Here is a 19,132-nt window from a genome sequence, read left to right as displayed (position 1 = left end):
CTGAAACTTTTTTTTTTCCCGTTTTGTTTCTTGTGCCAGTGTATCACACCTGTGATAAGAAAATGCTGACTTGTGTTTACATGTATATGTATATAATTTTTGGTTTTGTAGAAGGTTTAAATGTAAGCCTTAGGTTTGAAACAAGAATGAAATGTTACGTCTGTCTTCTAGTATTCGTTCTCCACTCTAATGAACGTGTAGCGGCTTCTTCTAATGAAAAAATTATTCTTATGCCTTTGGCCATCATTTGTACATTTTGCAAGTGGTTATTCAAAGCATAGTAGCAGTTAAAAGAATAAAGCTTTAAGTTCCTTTATTTCATGAGTTGTTTCTTTCCAATATCTAATTACATTGTATGTTTTCACAGTGTTTGCAGAAGTATATGGTATTTTCAGGGTTGGATTGATACAGATATTTTTAGTAACTGAAGATCAGTTTCAATTAGTATTCTTCATCACTGGCCTGTTTAGTTGGAACACTTAATGGGAGATTTTGGGAATGAGGCATGCATCTTAATCTGTTTGCTCTTGTTAAATGTGTGTGTGGGCTACATTCTTCATTATTAACACATTATGTAAAGTTTGAATGAAAAGCCAAAGAAACACTTCTAGTGATGCTGTTTCACTGGGAAATACTTATATTTACTAGGAAAGATGTCAGTGTAGAACTATTTTGTGTCACTGACTTAAGATCTCAATACAGAATGAATAGGAAAGAATATTCTTGTAAATGTATTTTTGGTCTTCCATTACAACTAACATAGAAAATAATTCTGTCTTAAGTGACCTTTAGATACTTCTGAAACAATAAACACAGCAGATGCATGTTTCATGAAGATTAGCTGTCAGTATGAGGAGATTAATTTTGATAGGATTCTAGTCTTGACATGCAGCTGTTTATTCCTTTGTTTATGGTTGCATGCTTTCAAGAAACTTGTATGCCACCATCTATGTCTTTCATTATAGCAGAATTGTGCTCTCCATGCTATTTGGTTAAGTCTAAGCAATGGACATGGCATGGACAAAAGATTTTGAGGCTCATTCTCTGTGTGACTGAGCCAAATATAAAAAGGAATATAGTGTTCTAGCTCGTTAATATGTTACCATTGTGTGTAAATTCAGGGTGATTAATGACCTTAACTGAAACTCTTTATGGGAAAAAAATCCCAACACCTAATGTTAGATTTGGTATTTAGTTAGAAATATTGTTCTATCAAGTTTTAAAACCCATTTTGCTCACCAGTGCTGATCATATTTTGCTGTAGCTAGTATACAAACGCACTGTGCCAGTTTGTATAATAACTGAAGCATCGTGTTGTGACTTTTAAAACTTCAAGAAGATATTCAGAACATGAGTTGCTTTCTTCCCTCCCAGATATTTGCTTTGAAAAAAATCTTCTGTTCTGTTCTAAATTATGAATTTTTTATCTCTTTTTACTGGTATCTGAAGTTAAATTTTTCCAGAATTTTGGTTATTCCTTGTGATTATATCTATTCCTTTGTCATTTTTTTCCAGCTAGTTTCATTCCCTGAAGGCAGTTTGTTTTAGAGGTGTTAAAGTCAAATGTGGGGAAAAAAAAAATAATTGAAGTGCCTTGGTCCAGGCACCACTTGGTTTGCAATGTGAACTTTGGGCAGCAACCCCCCACCTTCCCCCAGTGAAACAGAAAACACCACTCTTAAACACTAATTTCAACAAAGGTGAAGGTTTAGTTGAATGGTTGTACATACTTTTTTCAGAAGGTTTTGCTAAAAGAGGGAAACCACAGAGTCAGCTCCTAACTCGGTGTCTCCAGCTGTCAGAAAATCTGCTGGTTTATTGTAACTTCTGCTGTTGTGGTTTTTCAGTGCACCTTACTGATCACTCTAAACCCATTTTCTTTTCTTTTTATTTTGTTTTCACTGAACCTATTTGATAAATAACAAAAAAACTGCATTCAGAAAAGCAGTAATTTGTTTTTGAGAAGTTGTCTTCATCAAGTTGTATAATTGCAAATTTCTGTTTTAAGTACCTCTTCTACTTTGCACCATGGGAAACAGTGGAACTTAGAAATTTGTGTGATTGGACTTTGTTTGAATAGTAGCCTGGGGGAGGGTAGAGAGACACTCCAAGTAATTTGGGCAGCTGGAAAATCCCAGGTAGGTGTAATGCCTTAGATGAAATGAAAGGTAATAGGAGGCCAAGAAGAGCAGGTAGGAAGAGATTCCAGCCTATAGTGGCATATATGTTGGGAAAGGATTGTAATCACCCTTGGGGACTTTAGCTCTTGTTTCTGTCTTGCTTTGTCCCCTCAGAGCTTCACAGATGCCACTAATGCAGTACAGTATAAAAGTTATGTAGGAAATACAGAATTAAGTAGCTGAATAGGGGTGCCCTTCATGGTTGTCTTGGTGGGTAACTGCCTTTCCTCCTGGCAGAAGAAAGCTATATGTTGCAACTTTCCCTGAACCGATTGAATATGTCTGATCTGGTTGGTCTGCTCATTTGCACTTGGGCTGGTACTTCTGGAAACGCTGGATTTACTGCCTGTGCAAATAAGGTGTGCCTGCAGTTTTACCTCTGTCTGTGAAGCTCAGGAAAGAACAGTCAGGAGTAGTCCGCTCTGGTTGCCATCTTTCCAGACCTCTCCTGAGATCTGATTTGGATCATCAATAGAATGAGCTATGTTCTTTAAATTTAACAAGGTGGTACTTAACAATAGCGTGTTCGATCTCAACAAAGCACAAGTAGAAGTATTTCAATGTACAGGTGTTAGAAGTGTTATCTAGATTAAAGAAGTGTTATCTAGATTAAAAGTGCATGATAGCTGTTCCAGAGGGTATACCTAATACAGATTTACTTTTAGTTTCAGTACAAAACGGTTCGATTCATCAAAAGGATGCAGTAAATGATGATGATTTTGAGCCATATCTAAGTAGTCAGACAAATCAGGTAAGTGAACATTGTTTACTGACTTAAAGTTAATTTTGGAGTTCAGCTGACTTCCAGATTTAATTCATGTTTGGATGATATTTCTTAACGTTACTTACTGGGTTGCATATCCATTGAAATATAGTTTTATATCTTGTCTTATCATATGATATTTTAAACAGGTGAAGTCTTCTTAACTGAATTGTTTCCAGAATTATTAAAAAGCATGCTCTGATGTCTCCTACTCTTGTGCTTGTGCTCTGACTTCAGAAAGATGCAGTAACAGGAAGCTTGAGGGGGGGAAATAAAACCCACCCGAAACACAAACCCCAAAACAAAACCCCGCACCTTAAATTTACAATGAAATCATCATATATTTGATGCAGTTCAAAACAAGAGTACCTTTGAGAAAATATTAACTGCTTGGGCATGATTTCCTTTGAAGTTGGTAGAAGTAGCTCACAGTTGATGGCATAATAGATTGAAGCTTAAAGTTACTACAACTTGTTATAACTTCTGCTAGGATGTTAATGACTTATTTTCAGAGCTGTGGATTGTCTTTGTAGTCAAAAGTTAATATTCATTATGTTAAGTTTGTAAGTTGTAGTGGTCTTGAGAGAGGGAGAAACAACAAATTATTAAAAGACTTTGAGAATTTTGCTTGCCTTCCCATTTTTATTTTTTTTTTCAAATAATATAACATTAAGGAGGCATCATCTAGAGGATGATAATGTGCATTTTTTTTTCCCCAAAACATCAGAAGTCATATAGGGTTAGTCCTTCAAATGTCTTGGAGCTTTATCTTCTCAGGAAGTAAACACTGTGATTTCCCAGGAATCTTAGTGGGATTTGAATTTAGCTAGCAAACTTTGTTCTGCTAGACCACAGGTTGAACTTAATGCCCATTCTCAGTAGTGTGGAAATATTAGTGTTTTGTTGTTATTTCTGTTGTAATATTAAGGTTTGGTTGTTGTTCCTCCTGAAACAAATAGGCGTCCTTTTCACTGTAATGTTCTGGCAGGTGTCTCCAATTAGAAGTGACAAATTTGACGAAAAAACCTAAGAACACCAAAACTTCAAATCATAGTTGCAGTTATTTTTCTGTATTTATGAAACTACAGTTGTTATGACTTGCTTTTGAAAGTAACTTGTTTTTTCTTAATACCGTTGACATGGAGGCATGTATCTTGCTCAGTAACTGAAAATAAAGATAATGTATTATAAAAGATGGGCCTCTTCAGTGCTTTGAAAAGGTCTCGTGAGGAAAAAATGGTCATATCTAACAGATACCTTGTTCATCTTTTACGTTGGGAGGAATGGTGGAAGTTACAAATGCATTCATACAATCCTTAAAAAGGTTTTGGACTGTATTTTTTTTTTCCTCTTGAGCATAATTGTCTATATTGCTGATTTTTGTTTTATTTTCTTGCAGAGTAACAGCTATCCACCAATGTCAGACCCATATATGCCTAGTTATTATGCTCCATCCATTGGATTTCCATACTCTTTAGGCGAAGCAGCATGGTCAACTGCAGGTGACCCTCCAATGCCATACTTGACAACTTATGGACAGATGAGTAATGGTGAACACCATTACATACCTGATGGTGTATTTAGTCAACCTGGGGCATTAGGAAATACCCCTCCATTTCTTGGGCAGCATGGATTTAATTTTTTTCCTGGGAATGCAGACTTCTCTACATGGGGGACAAGTGGATCTCAGGGACAATCAACGCAAAGCTCTGCTTACAGCAGCAGCTATGGCTATCCACCTAGTTCTCTTGGGAGAGCCATAGCAGACGGACAGGCTGGATTTGGCAGTGACACTCTGAGCAAGGTGCCTGGGATTAGCAGCATTGAGCAAGGCATGACTGGACTGAAAATTGGTGGAGATATGACGGCTGCTGTAACAAAAACTGTAGGTTCAGCTCTGAGCAGTACAGGTATGACAAGCATCGCAGCAAACAGCGTGCCCCCAGTTAGCAGTTCAGCACCTAAACCAACCTCATGGGCTGCCATTGCAAGGAAGCCTGCTAAACCTCAGCCGAAACTCAAGCCTAAAGGTAACGTGGGCATTGGGGGCCCTGCTGTACCGCCACCACCTATAAAACACAACATGAATATTGGAACTTGGGATGACAAAGGGTCAGTGGTAAAAGCACCCCCAGCCCAACCAGTACTGCCTCCTCAGACTATAATCCAGCAGCCTCAGCCATTAATTCAACCACCACCACTGGTGCAAAGCCAACTGCCTCAACAGCAGCCTCAGCCACAGCAACCGCAACAGCAACAAGGACCTCAGCAGCAGGCCCAGCCTCACCAGTTGCAGCAGCAACAGCTGCAAAACCGCTGGGTTGCTCCTCGTAATAGGGGTGTGGGCTTCAGCCAGAACAATGGAGCTGGTAGTGAGAACTTTGGTTTAGGTGTTGTATCCGTCAGCTCCTCACCTTCTGGTGTGGAAGTGCACCCAGTGCTGGAGAAACTAAAGGCCATAAACAACTACAATCCCAAAGACTTCGATTGGAATCTGAAGAATGGACGTGTGTTTATAATCAAAAGTTATTCAGAGGACGATATTCATCGCTCCATTAAGTACTCTATCTGGTGTAGTACTGAACATGGAAATAAGCGCTTGGATGCTGCTTACCGTTCCCTGAATGGAAAAGGCCCGCTCTATTTACTCTTCAGTGTGAATGGCAGTGGACACTTTTGTGGAGTGGCTGAGATGAAGTCTGTTGTGGACTACAATGCATATGCTGGTGTCTGGTCTCAGGATAAGTGGAAGGGGAAGTTTGATGTCAAATGGATCTTTGTCAAAGACGTTCCCAATAACCAACTGCGGCATATTCGCTTGGAAAACAATGACAACAAACCAGTTACCAATTCGAGGGACACTCAAGAGGTACCCTTAGAAAAAGCCAAGCAAGTGCTTAAAATAATTGCTACTTTCAAGCATACCACCTCAATCTTTGATGACTTTGCACATTATGAGAAGCGTCAAGAGGAGGAGGAAGCCATGCGTAGGGTAAGAAATCAATGTCATTATAGTAGCTCTCCTGTTTTTTCTGGTTTTGGAAACCTTGTTTTTCATACAGCTGGAATCTCTGTGTGTAAGTGTTGAATTGGAAAGTAGTGCTTTTTACCCAAGGTGTCTGTATTTGATATAACTGGCTCTAAATGAAAAGATTTAAGTTCTTGTAACTTGTTCCGTTAACACAGGCGTGTGTTTAACCACAATGGTAACATACGCCTGCATAAGCAGACTTCGGACATGTTCTACTCTTCGAAGTAAACAAAAACTGGATCAAGTGTATTATCCATCACTGAAGACTTCTAGCTTAGATTTTTATTGGTTCTGGATGTCACAAAAAGGACCTGAAATAACAGGAGAAGCTTACTTTATTTAACATAATGTTTCAATTCAAATTTTGTTTTGATGAAACGTTAACAGCATGATTACTGTGAAAAGCAGGTTTTCCCCTTGATTCAATTTGTCTTTTGTACAATTGTGAAACACAGAAGTGATACAGTGACGACTTGTACAATGTTGGAATAATTTTTTTTTGCATTTCTGATAGTACACTTCCTAAAAAAAAAAGTAATGTTTAGTTCATTTCTGCGAAGAAAAGTGTACCTATGATAAATGTGTAGAGAAACCTTTAGTTTTGGAGGCATTTCAGAAAATCAAGAAAGAGAAAAAAGCATTTAATTTAAGCTGTTTTGTAGTACTTGTCTACTTTGTCTTGTGTGTACTCTCCCTACTAGTAACAGTTGTGTTCACCTTTGGACACAATACGTACTTTTGCTATATTTATTTTCTTTACAGGCTTGCTAGTAACTATAAATATGATTTGTCTCACGGTGAGCAACATTTCAGGAACTATCTTACTAGTTAGATGATTTGTAAGTATTCAGAAATGGGAGTTTGCATCAGTGCAGTTTCGTGGTAGTTCTCTCCATTCAATCCTGTCACACCACCTACTGAATAAAAACCCCCCAAAGTCTAGGGTTTATGCTAATTAGAAGCCTTGTGGGATGTGAAGTCCTGAATTTGTTCACTTGAAGCTGCCACAATTCTGGCTGCATAAGAATTTCACTTGCTTCACAGCCTCCTTACTTCTCTTAGGTTTCTAGTACTGCAGCGATTCCACCCCTCTTGAACATTCCTAATCCTTCAACACAAACTTTGCATCTCTTACAGACAAGTGTCGTGCATAACCAAAATCAATTTTGTAGTTTTATTGCACAGCTTTGCAATAAATTGTTCTGTTGAAAGTTTTTTATTGTCTGGAGGCAAGATGAATATACCAGTTGGGTGCGTAATGCTCTTTGATCTTTTTTTTTTGTTCTAAAAAGAAAATTGAATGTGCCCTAAATCAGTATTGTTACTTCTGTGCCATCTTGATGATGGCAGGGTGGGCTGCATTCTTAACTAATACCCAGCGTAAGGGGAAAACTGACTTTTTCAGGCTTTAGTACAACTTCAGTGTGATTTTGGTAATGTTTCAAAAGGTCTAAGGTTATCATGTTTCTCTGTAGCCTTCACGTTTCAGTATTTTGTTAATTTTAGTTGTTTTAAGACACTTCACAAATAACTAGTTTGCTTCAAAAGTATCTACTTTTGTGAAGAAAATTATTAAACGAGTCATAATTCAGACATGCCCTAGTAACTCAGGAAAATAATGCATTTCGTTTGTGGTTTTGTTCCCTCTGTAGTAGATGAAAACTACAAAATGTAACGGAGAGGGGGAACGTAGATTATTGGTGGTGTTTCTATGTATGCTAAACTTAAAATTCAGAGTACTAAATTCAGCGTTTAGTAGGTCTGTAACGAGATGACTGTGATTATGCATATTTGTGTAATAAAGTAACATTACTGTTTCCTTTCGTATCTTCAGGGAAACATACAGCATCTGTATGACTCAAGTACTGAACTCTGCATTTCTCTGTTAAGTTACTTTTCCTAGTGCTATTGGGAGAAAACATACTTGTCAAGATACTTGCGTAGTAGGCATTGATTCTTCTGCAGCTTTGTACGAATTGGTTTTGTGCCAAATTGTAAAAAATTACTTCAGAGCTGCATATCCAGTTGTGAGGTTTTCTCTTTGTAGATGGATTTGAGGTATGCCTTAAGCAAATGCATATCTACTTTAAATATAGGAAGTCCAAATTAAACTAATGACAGCAACTAAAGGTTCATCTTTATTGTTCTCTTGGGATTGAGTGTTGATTTTAAACACCTAGGTTTTTTCTTTTATCGCACAGTGTAAAAACAACCTGTCTTTAAATTGTAAACATACTATTGTTAACTCTTTTACCATTCAAGAATAGTTTGGAAATGCAACAATTAGTATTGTAAGCTCTGGTTTATGGTTCATTGAGTAATCCTTTATTACCTAGTGCCAGCTAGGCTTTTATGGAGATGTATTTAAATTAGTGCACTTTCTACTGCCAGTGGAACTGTGTAAATTAAGTTCATGCCCATTTTCTGTGGCAGCTGTGGCAATCACTTTGTTTCCAGTGTTTCTGTCATGAAAAATACGCTTATTGCGGATAATAAAATATTAAATGCATCAAGCAGCCGTAGTCATTTACATGTTCCTTAAAGTTCAGTTAATGTTTTATTGTGGCATAAGTGCTAACAAACTTTCATACAGCCAGTGATCTAAACATAGTAAACACCATATGATTTGTGGATTTGATTTACTTTATAACTGTTCATCATTTTGGCTAACTTATTTTAAAATAATTGGTTGTAAAAGTTTAATCTTAACAACTCAGGGGGATCAATAATTAATTTCCAATATGGCCTAGCAATATGTTTTATTAAAACATGGCAGTATGCTTATAAAAGTGCAATGAATAGTCTGTGATTAACATGAAACTTCAGTAACTTTGCCGTTTGATAAAGGTTACTTGTAAATGACTATGAATAGTCTCTTCAGGTGTAAATATTAGAACTGTAGTGTCCACCACTGTTTGATATGTCCCTGGTATGGGTAAGGTGTCTGTAAATGGGGTTGGAAACAAATTTGTGCAGGAAACGAATTTGTGCAGTAATTATTCGCCCTTTTCTTAAGGCTGGGCTTCTGGTGTCCTATTTTAAACATACAAGTACTGTGATCTTTCACCAGAGGAGCAAAGAAATCAGTGATGTTTTTCATGAGTTCTGTCAGTAGTATATTGAAATAACCTGAAAATCCATTAGTCCTTAGTTTGAACTGCTGCTTTGTGGTGTAAATGTGCTTATTTGTGTGCCAGTTATTTAAAAATGTATTTCATCGTCCTTCAACAGAAAGCAGTAGCGATGAGATGTAAAAAAGGGAACAGAATTCTTAAAATATGCCGTTTAACAGCATATAATTACATTAGGAAAATAAAAGGTATTGAGAAGGAAAAAAAAATCTGTATTAGTAGTTATGCACCTCATCTGCAGTAAATATATGGATCAAAATATAATGTGCCTCTGATTAAAAATGCAGTTTTTGGAAGGTTACGACTTCACCCTCAGATGGTGGCTTGTTAACCTGCAATTACCTGTTGACCTAGGACTTCTTTTGGTGCTTTTCAGTGCAGAATTCTACTTTCGTAGCACATAATAGAAAAAAAGATCAGGTTCCACCTAACTGTAGAATGCTTTAGTTGGTTTTCTTAGCGAGATAGTTCAGAAAAATAATTTTTATCCATGGGAGAAGATAGAGGAATTCAGTATATTTGTTTGTATCTAATTTGCATTTGGAATTTTTACTTTTCAGGAAGCTGTTAAATGGCAGGTAAATAAGCATTTAAAATTATGTACTACATATCTTGTAGTAGGAGTGCTGATATAGCTAAAACTTTCCAACTCTAAAAAGGGGTAATTTCATTTTTTTCCCCCTGTTTCTCTGATAACTGCGTCATGATTAGGCTGCAGTGTTAAGCAGTGTAACTCCTTTCCACTCCAGGGCATTGCTGACTTTATGCTTGATTTGGTATTTCTTAAAAATATCTTACAGGAAGGAGCAAAATGAGAAACATCCATTAAGAGTGAACTGTAGACGGTCCCTTCTCCCCTTACCCCACAACCATCAACTACTAGGTTATAATGTCAAAGTCAGGTACAGATATATCAACAACCTTGTACAAGTCAAGGAAAACAAGTAGTTGACCAACATTTTTAATGTACTTCAATGATAGTGGTACCAGACAATTTTTTAAGTTAGTGTGTTTACATCTAAAAGAGGTTCATAAGAGTAAATAAAACAGGTTATGTAATATCTTTGGAGAAACTTGTGCATTTCCTCTATGTGTTTGATGATGCTTCAAGGGCCATTATTTTGCAATTTCCTTGAACTTGATGTCTATCTACAGTTTCACCTTCATAAATGAAAATGGTATTTCTGGTCTCATGTCTGTTTTAAGAAAAAACAGTATAGTCAGAAAGTAGAAACAGAAGGTATGTTTTTGCTCCTTTCATGATCATGAGATGAATATGTACCCCTGGTCTCAGGAGAAGAGAATTATTTGGACCTAGAATAATTTTAGACATACTGATCCAGAGTTTTCATCCCATGATGGGGTCCTTATTTACCATGTCTTCATTTGCGTTTGCACCTTTAGTCTTTTGGAGACACTTAAAAATGGTCTGCAAGTTCTCTTGTTTTAGACACGTGGATTTCAACTGTGCCTGTTTTCTCTGTGTTTGGTAGAGCCAATTGTTTCTGTTCAGGGGTAGTGTTCAGAATTTATTACAGAATGGGGATAGTATGGAGAGGTCTCAATGTTAAAATACAGTATTGTATAGAGTGACTATGTAAGAGTTTGACTAGTGGTCCAACCTCAGGTGTGGCCTGTCTTTCTCTAGTAAGGGACAAGATGCTGCAACAGGGGAAGTGTGATATTGGACTCTTGGATGAAAGACATGGAATGTAATTGAACTCACAGGTGGTCTTAGTTTATAGTGACACTTGCATGGATCTTGTTGCTTTTTTTGTTTTTGGTTTGAAATTCCTACCTGCAAAATCAGGCCTACAGAGTCCTTTTTTAGAGTGGGTTTAAATTCTCTGACTCGGGAACTTAAAAGACCAATTTCTCCTGTAAAATAGGGACCTCTATTGGAAGCGCTAGGAATATCAACCAAATGGTTTACCTTAATGCTCAAGGGACCAGTCGTTTTTGGAATCTAATTCTTTAGTGTTCTTAAATATGAAGGTAGCTGCCTAAGACAAGACTTCAAACTTGAATTGAGCTGGGTCTCTGACAGCTCTACCTGTTCTAAGTGCTGTGTCCTTAAGTTGTATTTTTTAAAGCAAAGGAGTGATTCTAAATCTCTTCTTCCAGAGCAAAAGCAGAACCTTGAGTATATGTGAGTAGCTGTTAAAATTCGTATGGCAGCCTTCTGCTTGCTGCTACGTCTCCTCAGATTGCACTGCTCTATTAAGAACAAATTGACTGGAACACTGCTACTTTTCCTGCAGTTTGCAGGGGAAGAAATGTGCCTGCACATTGGACGGAAGTCGCAACCTGTGTGACTCTGCAGGCAGTACTTCAGCCTCGCTTCGTTGATTCCTGCCACAGATGGGCTAGTTAGCAGAAACTTGAGTGAAGAGTGCTGGTGGTTTGCTGGAAAAAACGGTACAAATCTTGCATATCTAGTAAAGCTGTTTCTGTAGATTCAGTTAAACTAGAATTGCTTGTATCAAAATTGATTGGCTTTAACCTTCAGATTCATCTAGTTGAAATGACATATTATAAGAATTCGTATCAGATGATGAGCTGTTTGAGCCCAGTTCTTTGTGAGCATCTTTTCAGAGGTCTGGTAGTGTACTTAATATTGACAGGTAATTGTAATTATTGTTTTGCCTTCTGTACCAGGGGATTATAGTCAGTTGTGGAAAAGTGAACATAAACTTGCATGCTCATTGCACTTTCATATAGAATATAATGAGAAACCAAGATAAAATAGGTTCATGTTTCTTCATGGCAGACTGGAATTTGAGTTACATATGTGCAAAGAGTACGAGTGGTGAGGCTTAAAGAAAAATTGTCTGCAAAATTCTTCCCCAGTGTGTGTTGTAGGCCCTGCAGTGGATGTCATTTCCCTTCCAAGGCTACTATGGATTCCTTAGCAGAGCAATTAAGTAAGATCTTGTTGAGCATCTGAGAAAAATTAACAAGTGTGTCAGAGTCGTCTTTCTGCTCCTTTTGCTGGGACAGCGATCATCACTGAATGCAGTTTCCACAGATGTAGGCAGAAGCTATCTGTTGTCAGTCTTCAAAAGCCGATGTTATACTGTGAGCATTGTTAACAAACAATAATGAGGATCTAGAAGCTTGTTTGTTGTTGTGTTTTTTAGGTTTTGGTGTTTTGTTTTGTTTTTTTCTTTTTTTACTTTTTAATGAACTTGCTGAAATGGCTGTCTTGTAGCTAATTAAAATGCGATATTTCAATGTGTAACGATGTACAGCACTGAAAAGAGGCACTTGCTTCTTGTAGTTAGAATTGGCCAATGTATCACTGAAATTATCCACCTGGGAAAACAAGACTGGAAGGGTTTTTCTGGCTCATGGAGTTCAAGGCTGGTTTCTGCAGAGCCTGTCCTTGTTGTGTGTTATCATATGGTATCTTTAAAGTACTTAGGTTTCTTTCCTCACCTCTGCCTTCTGAATGTTCGTACCCTGCTATTTAGTGTGCTGTGGAGTTTCAGATGTGGACTAAGTTCTTATTGCCTGTATCATTACCATAATAAAATAACATGGTCTGTCCGTGTTCCACTAACAATGCATGTGTCTGCTCAAATGTAAATTTATTTACCTTTTTACTGTAACTTGTTCGCATTTTTACTTGTTGCTAAGTATGTTTCAGAGATTGAAATAAGTAAAATGCCATCGAAATTAATAGGTAGAATAAGTAAATTAGAAGTCTAGGTCTCCTAGCTTTTCAGACTTTTATAATATCTATATGCTGGAACGCCTTACTTACTGTCTGGAGTTCAAATGATCTGCAGCAGCAGGGTCTCAGATGAGTATTAATTCATAAAGCTTACCAGGAGAAGGAGCTGCTCTGGAGTTGTAAAGCCTTGTAGTTTTCGTGTTCGGGTAGGGAATAGGAGAAAATGAGTGTTTAGGGAGAGGATGGCATCTCCACAGGAAAAACTTCTAGCTGCATGTAAGGCTTCTGGAAACCCTTCCCATTTGATCCTTCCCTCACATCTTCCCAGAATTCCCAGAAGTGCTTCTCAGAAAAATGCATTTAAATATTTTTATCTGATTTTGAGGTAGCCTCTGTCTTCAGGAGATTTACCCTCTTAGTTTGAAATTCAAGAGCGAGAAGTTAAAAAGGACTTTTATTTTACACAATTTTAAGGTTTCAGTAATGTAGTTTATGTTAACAGCCAATGAGATCCTTGTCATAAATGGGGAAAACTAGTATTTTTCGGTTTTCTCAGTAACCTGTTTTTCCTTGTGGTTCTCAAGCACTAAGGTCAGTGTTCATGCTGTTATAGCTGTAATGGTACACCGGGGTGCAATAAACTGCAGATAATGGCCGATGCCATTAGTAAATGAGTTTTTATGAACTTTGCTGTGGCTTCTTCTCACCACCTCTACAGCTGTCTGTTCTGCCTCTGCCAGGTGTTTCTGCCCACGCAGTGGAGTTGGCAGAGGAGATGTGTGCCAGCGCCTCGCTTCACAGAATGCAGTCTGACATGTTAGCTTACATTGCAGATGAGCTGGGCTTTTAAGCCGAAGATTAAATCGCAGTTTGCAGTGAAGCAACTAAGATGTGCTACACATCCCCTTCTGAAGCTGCTCTGAGAATGCTGCCTCTTGGGAGAGGGGCAAAGCAGACAGCTTCACGCATGAGCATTTTAAACATTGCAGTAAGATGCAAGAGTTTGGCAAAATTCTAGGGTTTTTTTCAAGGATAGCTGATTGTGCTGGAGGTGAGTGTGTGTGGAACTATCTGCAATTTGCTTGTGCAAGTTTGCAATCCTGGATAGCTTTCAAAATGGACACCTTGAAATGCTTACACTCGCAACTGCTATAAAAAAGCCAAAGTCCTTCTTTCAGGTCTACCTTCCCTCACCTTCAACTTCAATTTGTGTGATCTTGGAAAAAAAATACAGCTGAGGACTGTAGTAGCTTGTTGGTGTTTGTCTACCATTTACATTTGTGCTACTAAAAATGACGCTTTTTCATTTCATTTCTTTTTGACCAAAAACCAATCCAGAAGTCAGTGTTGTGTGCATCTCAGTTTCTTTCAAGTCTGATTAGGAAACACTTTTGTTGCTTTGAATTTTGAAATTTTGATAGCTTAGGGATTTCGTTAAATCGAAGGATAAATTACATTGCAGCTACTTTTCAGCACAGGATCATTCGATTAATGCCCTGAATTCAGAGAACTGAAATTTGGAGGTCAGCCTCGCAGTTCAGACCAAGTTAATTCTGTATTTTTGTTTGGACCAGATCGATGCATGTTTCTGAGGCCCATGCATTTTTAGGTTCCACTTTATTTGGTTTTGTGAGTTTGCGTAGAAGGTTATTTGCGTGGGCTGCAGCTGGCAGGTACCCTTAACCGGCCAGTGCGTTCCCACATTGTTCTAATTCGAATGGTAAATTTCCATGTCCTGCTCATGAACTCACCCTGGCGAGTTCTGAAGTGAAGCTGGTCTTTGGCAGGGAACTTAAATTGACTGGAGAAGCTTTTTATCCACAAGCATTGCGAGCGATGTGGCAAAGGTTTTGCTCATCTGAATGTTAAGAAATGAGAGCTGCTGGGTGAAAGGGAAGTGTGGTGGAATCCTGTCAGTACGCTGGAAACTTCCTCTGCTCTGGTGGTGGAAACCTGCTGGGGATCAAGTCTTCTGCTAGTCTGTCTATAATCACTGTTTATACAAAAACAAACAAAAGCCACCCAAAAAAACAGAAGAGTACTACTTTTTGAGACAGGAAAAGGCAGCTGTAGTGAGTGTGATCTGACTTAGAGCCGTGGGGGCGTTTAGTTTGCTTTTGAGTGTAATGCCACTACCTGCTTTTTTAATAAACTGGGTTTTCGCTCTGTCCATTTTGCTGTACAGAGTGCCAAATCTCACAGATACCAGTATCTGAAGAATGTACTGTTCACTTGCACTGAAAAATGTCAAGTTTGTATGTCTGTTTTAAATACTTAAATATAAATGTAGTAATATGTAACTTTGAGACTACAGGAAAAGGGTGCTGGTGTTGTCTTGAAGCCCTTTTCCTCTGTAGAATTCAAAATGGACGTGAAATTTGAAACACGTGCTTTATTTCATCCGTTGGAAGCAGGTAGTCAGGATATCATTCCTTTTCTACTTTTAATTTTTTGCGAACTTAAATGCCTTTTGAGTTCATAGAATCGTTATGGCTGGAAAAGGCCTTTAAGATCATCATGTCCAACCGTTATCTAACTCTACCAGGCGCACTTCTAAACCATATCCCTGAGCACCATATCTAGATGGCTTTTAAGTACATCCAAGGATGGCGATTCATCCAGGGGCTACACAAAGCACAAGGCCGGTCAGTTTGCTGTGCAGCAGTTTGCAATGCAGAGAGAGGCTTTCTAGACAGCTTGACTCAGTGGTTATAGACGTAATACTTGCAAATGGACAGGAACCGATGATTTTATTTGTACGTAGGTAATATTTAAAATTGTTAAAATATGGATATTTCAATATTTAACACGAGTTTCACAGTCTACTACTTAATACCGCAGTAATGTTTTTCAGCACTTTGTGCAGTTCTTCCAGTTGAAGTCTGCTAATAGTAGAGGAATAATCTGAGATGTGCGTGAGCAGGCTATTTTTGAATGCCTTACATGCATAGTGAGGCATGAGGCCAGGGATCATCTGTTTTCAGCCTAGACAGGCATTGTTAACATATCAGTTTGTATTAATGACTGATACTATCAATTTCACATTTTAAAACCAATATCTTACTATGCAATTATTAGCCATGTCTCTCTTGAACGAGGAAAAATGATTTCTGGTAGAATAGTGCAAGTATCGCTCTTGCTTTAAATACACCGAAGTGCTGCCCTTGAGAATGTACAATCTTCCATATAGAGCTGCTGGGACTGTGAGCTGCTTATTTTGGCCAAGAACTCTTTCTTACTTTGTGTTCCTCTTGAAGCAACCCAGAGGTCCGTCTGGGAGAGGACTGGATCATCAGCTGTACTCTAGTAGCCCGTATAAATGCTATGTATCCTCCTCTTTCATTAGGGCGTCTTTTAGGCAGAATTTAGTTGGGTTCATATGCCAATTCATACTGTTCCTGAATAGTTTCTAGCATGATAAACTTTCAGCGTGGTATCAGATAGAATGGTTTTGAAATCATTGTTCAAATGCCTCTTGGTTTATTTTGGTTTTGCCCTGCTATGTTTATGTTCCATTTATAACACACTGTGTAATGCAATAATAATAAAAATACTGGAAATGAGGGTTTTTTTGGTTCTCTTTTAAATGGGGGAGGGAGCCTACTTCTCCTCCATGAAGGTATTTTAAAACGTTATATAATGTGCTCAGTTGTACATATTACGAAAGGAAATGCTATTAGCAGATACAATCTTAGTTTTTAGAGTCAAACTACAGTGTCTTTTTACAGTCTAGAAGATATGTAATGAAGGCAGTGACGTACAGTTATCTGGTTTTACTTTTTTCCTAGAGGTAGTCATAATGCCTAAGTGTATGTTTATCTCTACTAAGTAGAGGAAGTGGAGAAGGATGATAAACCACTGAAAATGTAATTTACTCTTAGACTTGTAATACAGAGGAAGAGTTTGTTAGTCCCTGATAGCGATACAGTGCAATTAGTATTTTAGCCTTTATCCATACAACATTGTTTATCATTGTTTGTATCACACAGATGACACTACACACATGCAACATCTCACACTGCTGTGAGGGCTTTGTGGTGAATATGGTCATGACTGCAACTCAGGCTTGCATTCAAGTGGGGTTTTTTCCCAGTCATTCCTACCTCACTGGTATTGCATTTTGTTATTAAAAGTAATTTCTGGAAAAAAAAAAAGGATGGCTTATTTAAAAAAATAAAATAAAATTGCTCAAATGGCAAGAAAGAGACTTGTGTTTGTATGGAGGAGGAGGTACTGGGCCAACTTGTTCCTTTACCTTTTGATCTTAAACACATTGAAATATTTTATTATAGTGAGCTTTGAACGAGATACCTGGGAATATGATCTTTACTTTTTCAGAGGTATAATGGATTGAGAGTAGAATATTTACATATTCATGCAGAGCATTTTCTGACAAGTTAAGCAGAAGATTTGTCTCTTTCTTGCTTTGTTTGGAGGTCCTTTGGTCTCCTTACTCAGTTCATGTCATGCAATATATTTTATTGAAAGTGATTTAAAAGTAACATTATAAAACCTTTCCTTTTTGGTAGATGTTTTTTGGAATGTATTTGCCTTTTAGTTTGATGTATGCTTCTGTGTTTCTTTTTAAGAAGTTGACTTGAACTTGGTATTTAATTTTCCTGAAAAAAAGTGAAACTTTTCCCCTGAAACCTTGTTTTAGAGAAATTGCAGGCAATGCAACTGCTATAATGAGAGTAAAGCGGATAATGTTGAACTGTGTGTATTAACATGATTTTCCTTTCTGTTTTTGTGTTTTTATTTTTTTCAGGAGAGAAATAGAAACAAACAATAACTATATGGAGGTGTCCTGCTAGAATTACAACACTAATGATGTAGACTCTGGAAATGCCTAATATGTCTAAGAAGACGTTATTAAAGCTTTTTTTCTGCTTAAGGTGACATCTTTGAACACTTTAACACAAAATTGACTCTTCTTGTAATGGTTCTCATCAGTGCATCTGCCCTTATACTCTCTCACCAAACACACTTGAGAACTGTACCTTCGTCAAGCACTTTCTGTCCTGAAGCTTTTACCAGTATCTGCTGTCTTTTGTATTTATGCATCCTAGCTAAGGCACAGGAGACCGAACGAATGCAAGGATTCATTAACTCTTTGAATTTGTTAAATACTAACATTTAACCATTAGAAGTGGTTCAATGATGTGAGATTCACATTGCTTCAACTTAATTTTTTCTTTGTTGTAGTTTTTTTAATTGTCAGTTTTTAGCTATTCAACAGATTAAAAGCAAATCATGCCATATTTAGTCCTGGAGTAAAACTCAAGTCTAAATGTTCATGTGAAAATTATTGTAGTAATCTTTTAATATGGCAAAGCAACTTTAAGCTGCAGTTTAGCCAAATGAAACGTAACATAAAATTATATTAGAATGACATTTCCCTTGTTTCAAACTGTTTGGTGTAAGAGAATATTAATATGCAGCTTGGTGGACACCACCAGTTAATGCACATTTCTTTATTTTTTTTCTGTAACATGTATACTGAAAAAAGTGCATTTGTCTGAGGAATTGTTTGTTTGCTACCACTCAATGAATCTCAGTTTTGAGTAAATGTACCTCAGTCTAAATCAGACTTTTTATGACCTTTATAACTACATTTAAAATAATCTTTAATTCCTATTTCTGGGTGTTTGCAAGCCTGACAGATTGCTATCATGAAAGTGAAAATTTACTCCTAGGTGATTCACTAGCTAAATAAACATAATTCTTGTTTAGCAAGCATATACTCTGTTTCTCAAATTTTTTTTGTTTCATTGTCCCAACATCCAGGTGTTTTTTCCCCGATTCAAAAATATTTTGAGAAAAATACTTTGATCCATGGAGATGACACATTCATAGCCACGTTAACATGATTTTTGTTAGAACCGTGCAACAAGAATTTTAGAATATGTATTAAACTGGGTAATTCTATACTAGTTTTTAACTTCTAAAAATTATATCTTTTGTTTCAGTTTATATAGCAACACATTCTATGTGCTGGAAGAGAATATTAAGAAAATGTTAAGCGGGTGTATTGACTGTACAAAATACTGAACAGCCTGTACCAAACTCCAGGGATAGCTTTCTCTTTTTAGAACAGCAATGTAGATGTCAGATATGTTATAGCTTAAAATAGCAATGCCACATATTATTTGAACATGTTTCATGTCTTACTGTCCAACACAGATGTTTATATTGTGTTTTGAGTCCTACATTTACAGATTCTGTCAATCAAAGTTCTGGACCTTAAGTTGCAAAGGTTTGTTTTGAATACAGACTATTTTGCTAGATTTTACTTTCTCTCTTCTTAAGCCCCTTGCACTCTTCTAACCTTGCAAACACAAAAAGTTCAGT

The 19,132-nt window shown here is 37.3% G+C and overlaps 1 protein-coding gene across 2 annotated transcripts in view; it reads left to right on the top strand.

Annotated features, from left to right (window-relative positions):
- The window catches only part of YTHDF3 (YTH domain family, member 3), a 21,003-nt gene extending 2,481 nt beyond the window's left edge, over window positions 1-18,522 (top strand). Inside the window, exons 2-4 of one of the 2 annotated variants that reach the window (XM_009889783.1) lie at window positions 2,852-2,931; window positions 4,343-5,935; window positions 17,550-18,522. In XM_009889783.1, coding sequence (XP_009888085.1) covers window positions 4,361-5,935; window positions 17,550-17,573 — 1,599 coding nt within the window. In that variant the 5' untranslated portion in view covers window positions 2,852-2,931; window positions 4,343-4,360 and the 3' untranslated portion in view covers window positions 17,574-18,522. Of the gene's footprint in view, window positions 1-2,845; window positions 2,932-4,342; window positions 5,936-17,549 lie in introns of both variants that reach the window. The other variant, XM_009889782.1, reaches the window with a different exon arrangement.
- Window positions 18,523-19,132: the final 610 nt, after the last annotated feature.

Source organism: Charadrius vociferus, unplaced genomic scaffold (genome assembly GCF_000708025.1).
Source record: "Charadrius vociferus isolate BGI_N301 unplaced genomic scaffold, ASM70802v2 scaffold167, whole genome shotgun sequence".
Taxonomy (NCBI): Eukaryota; Metazoa; Chordata; class Aves; order Charadriiformes; family Charadriidae; genus Charadrius; species Charadrius vociferus.
This window is presented reverse-complemented; position numbering and strand designations above follow the sequence as displayed.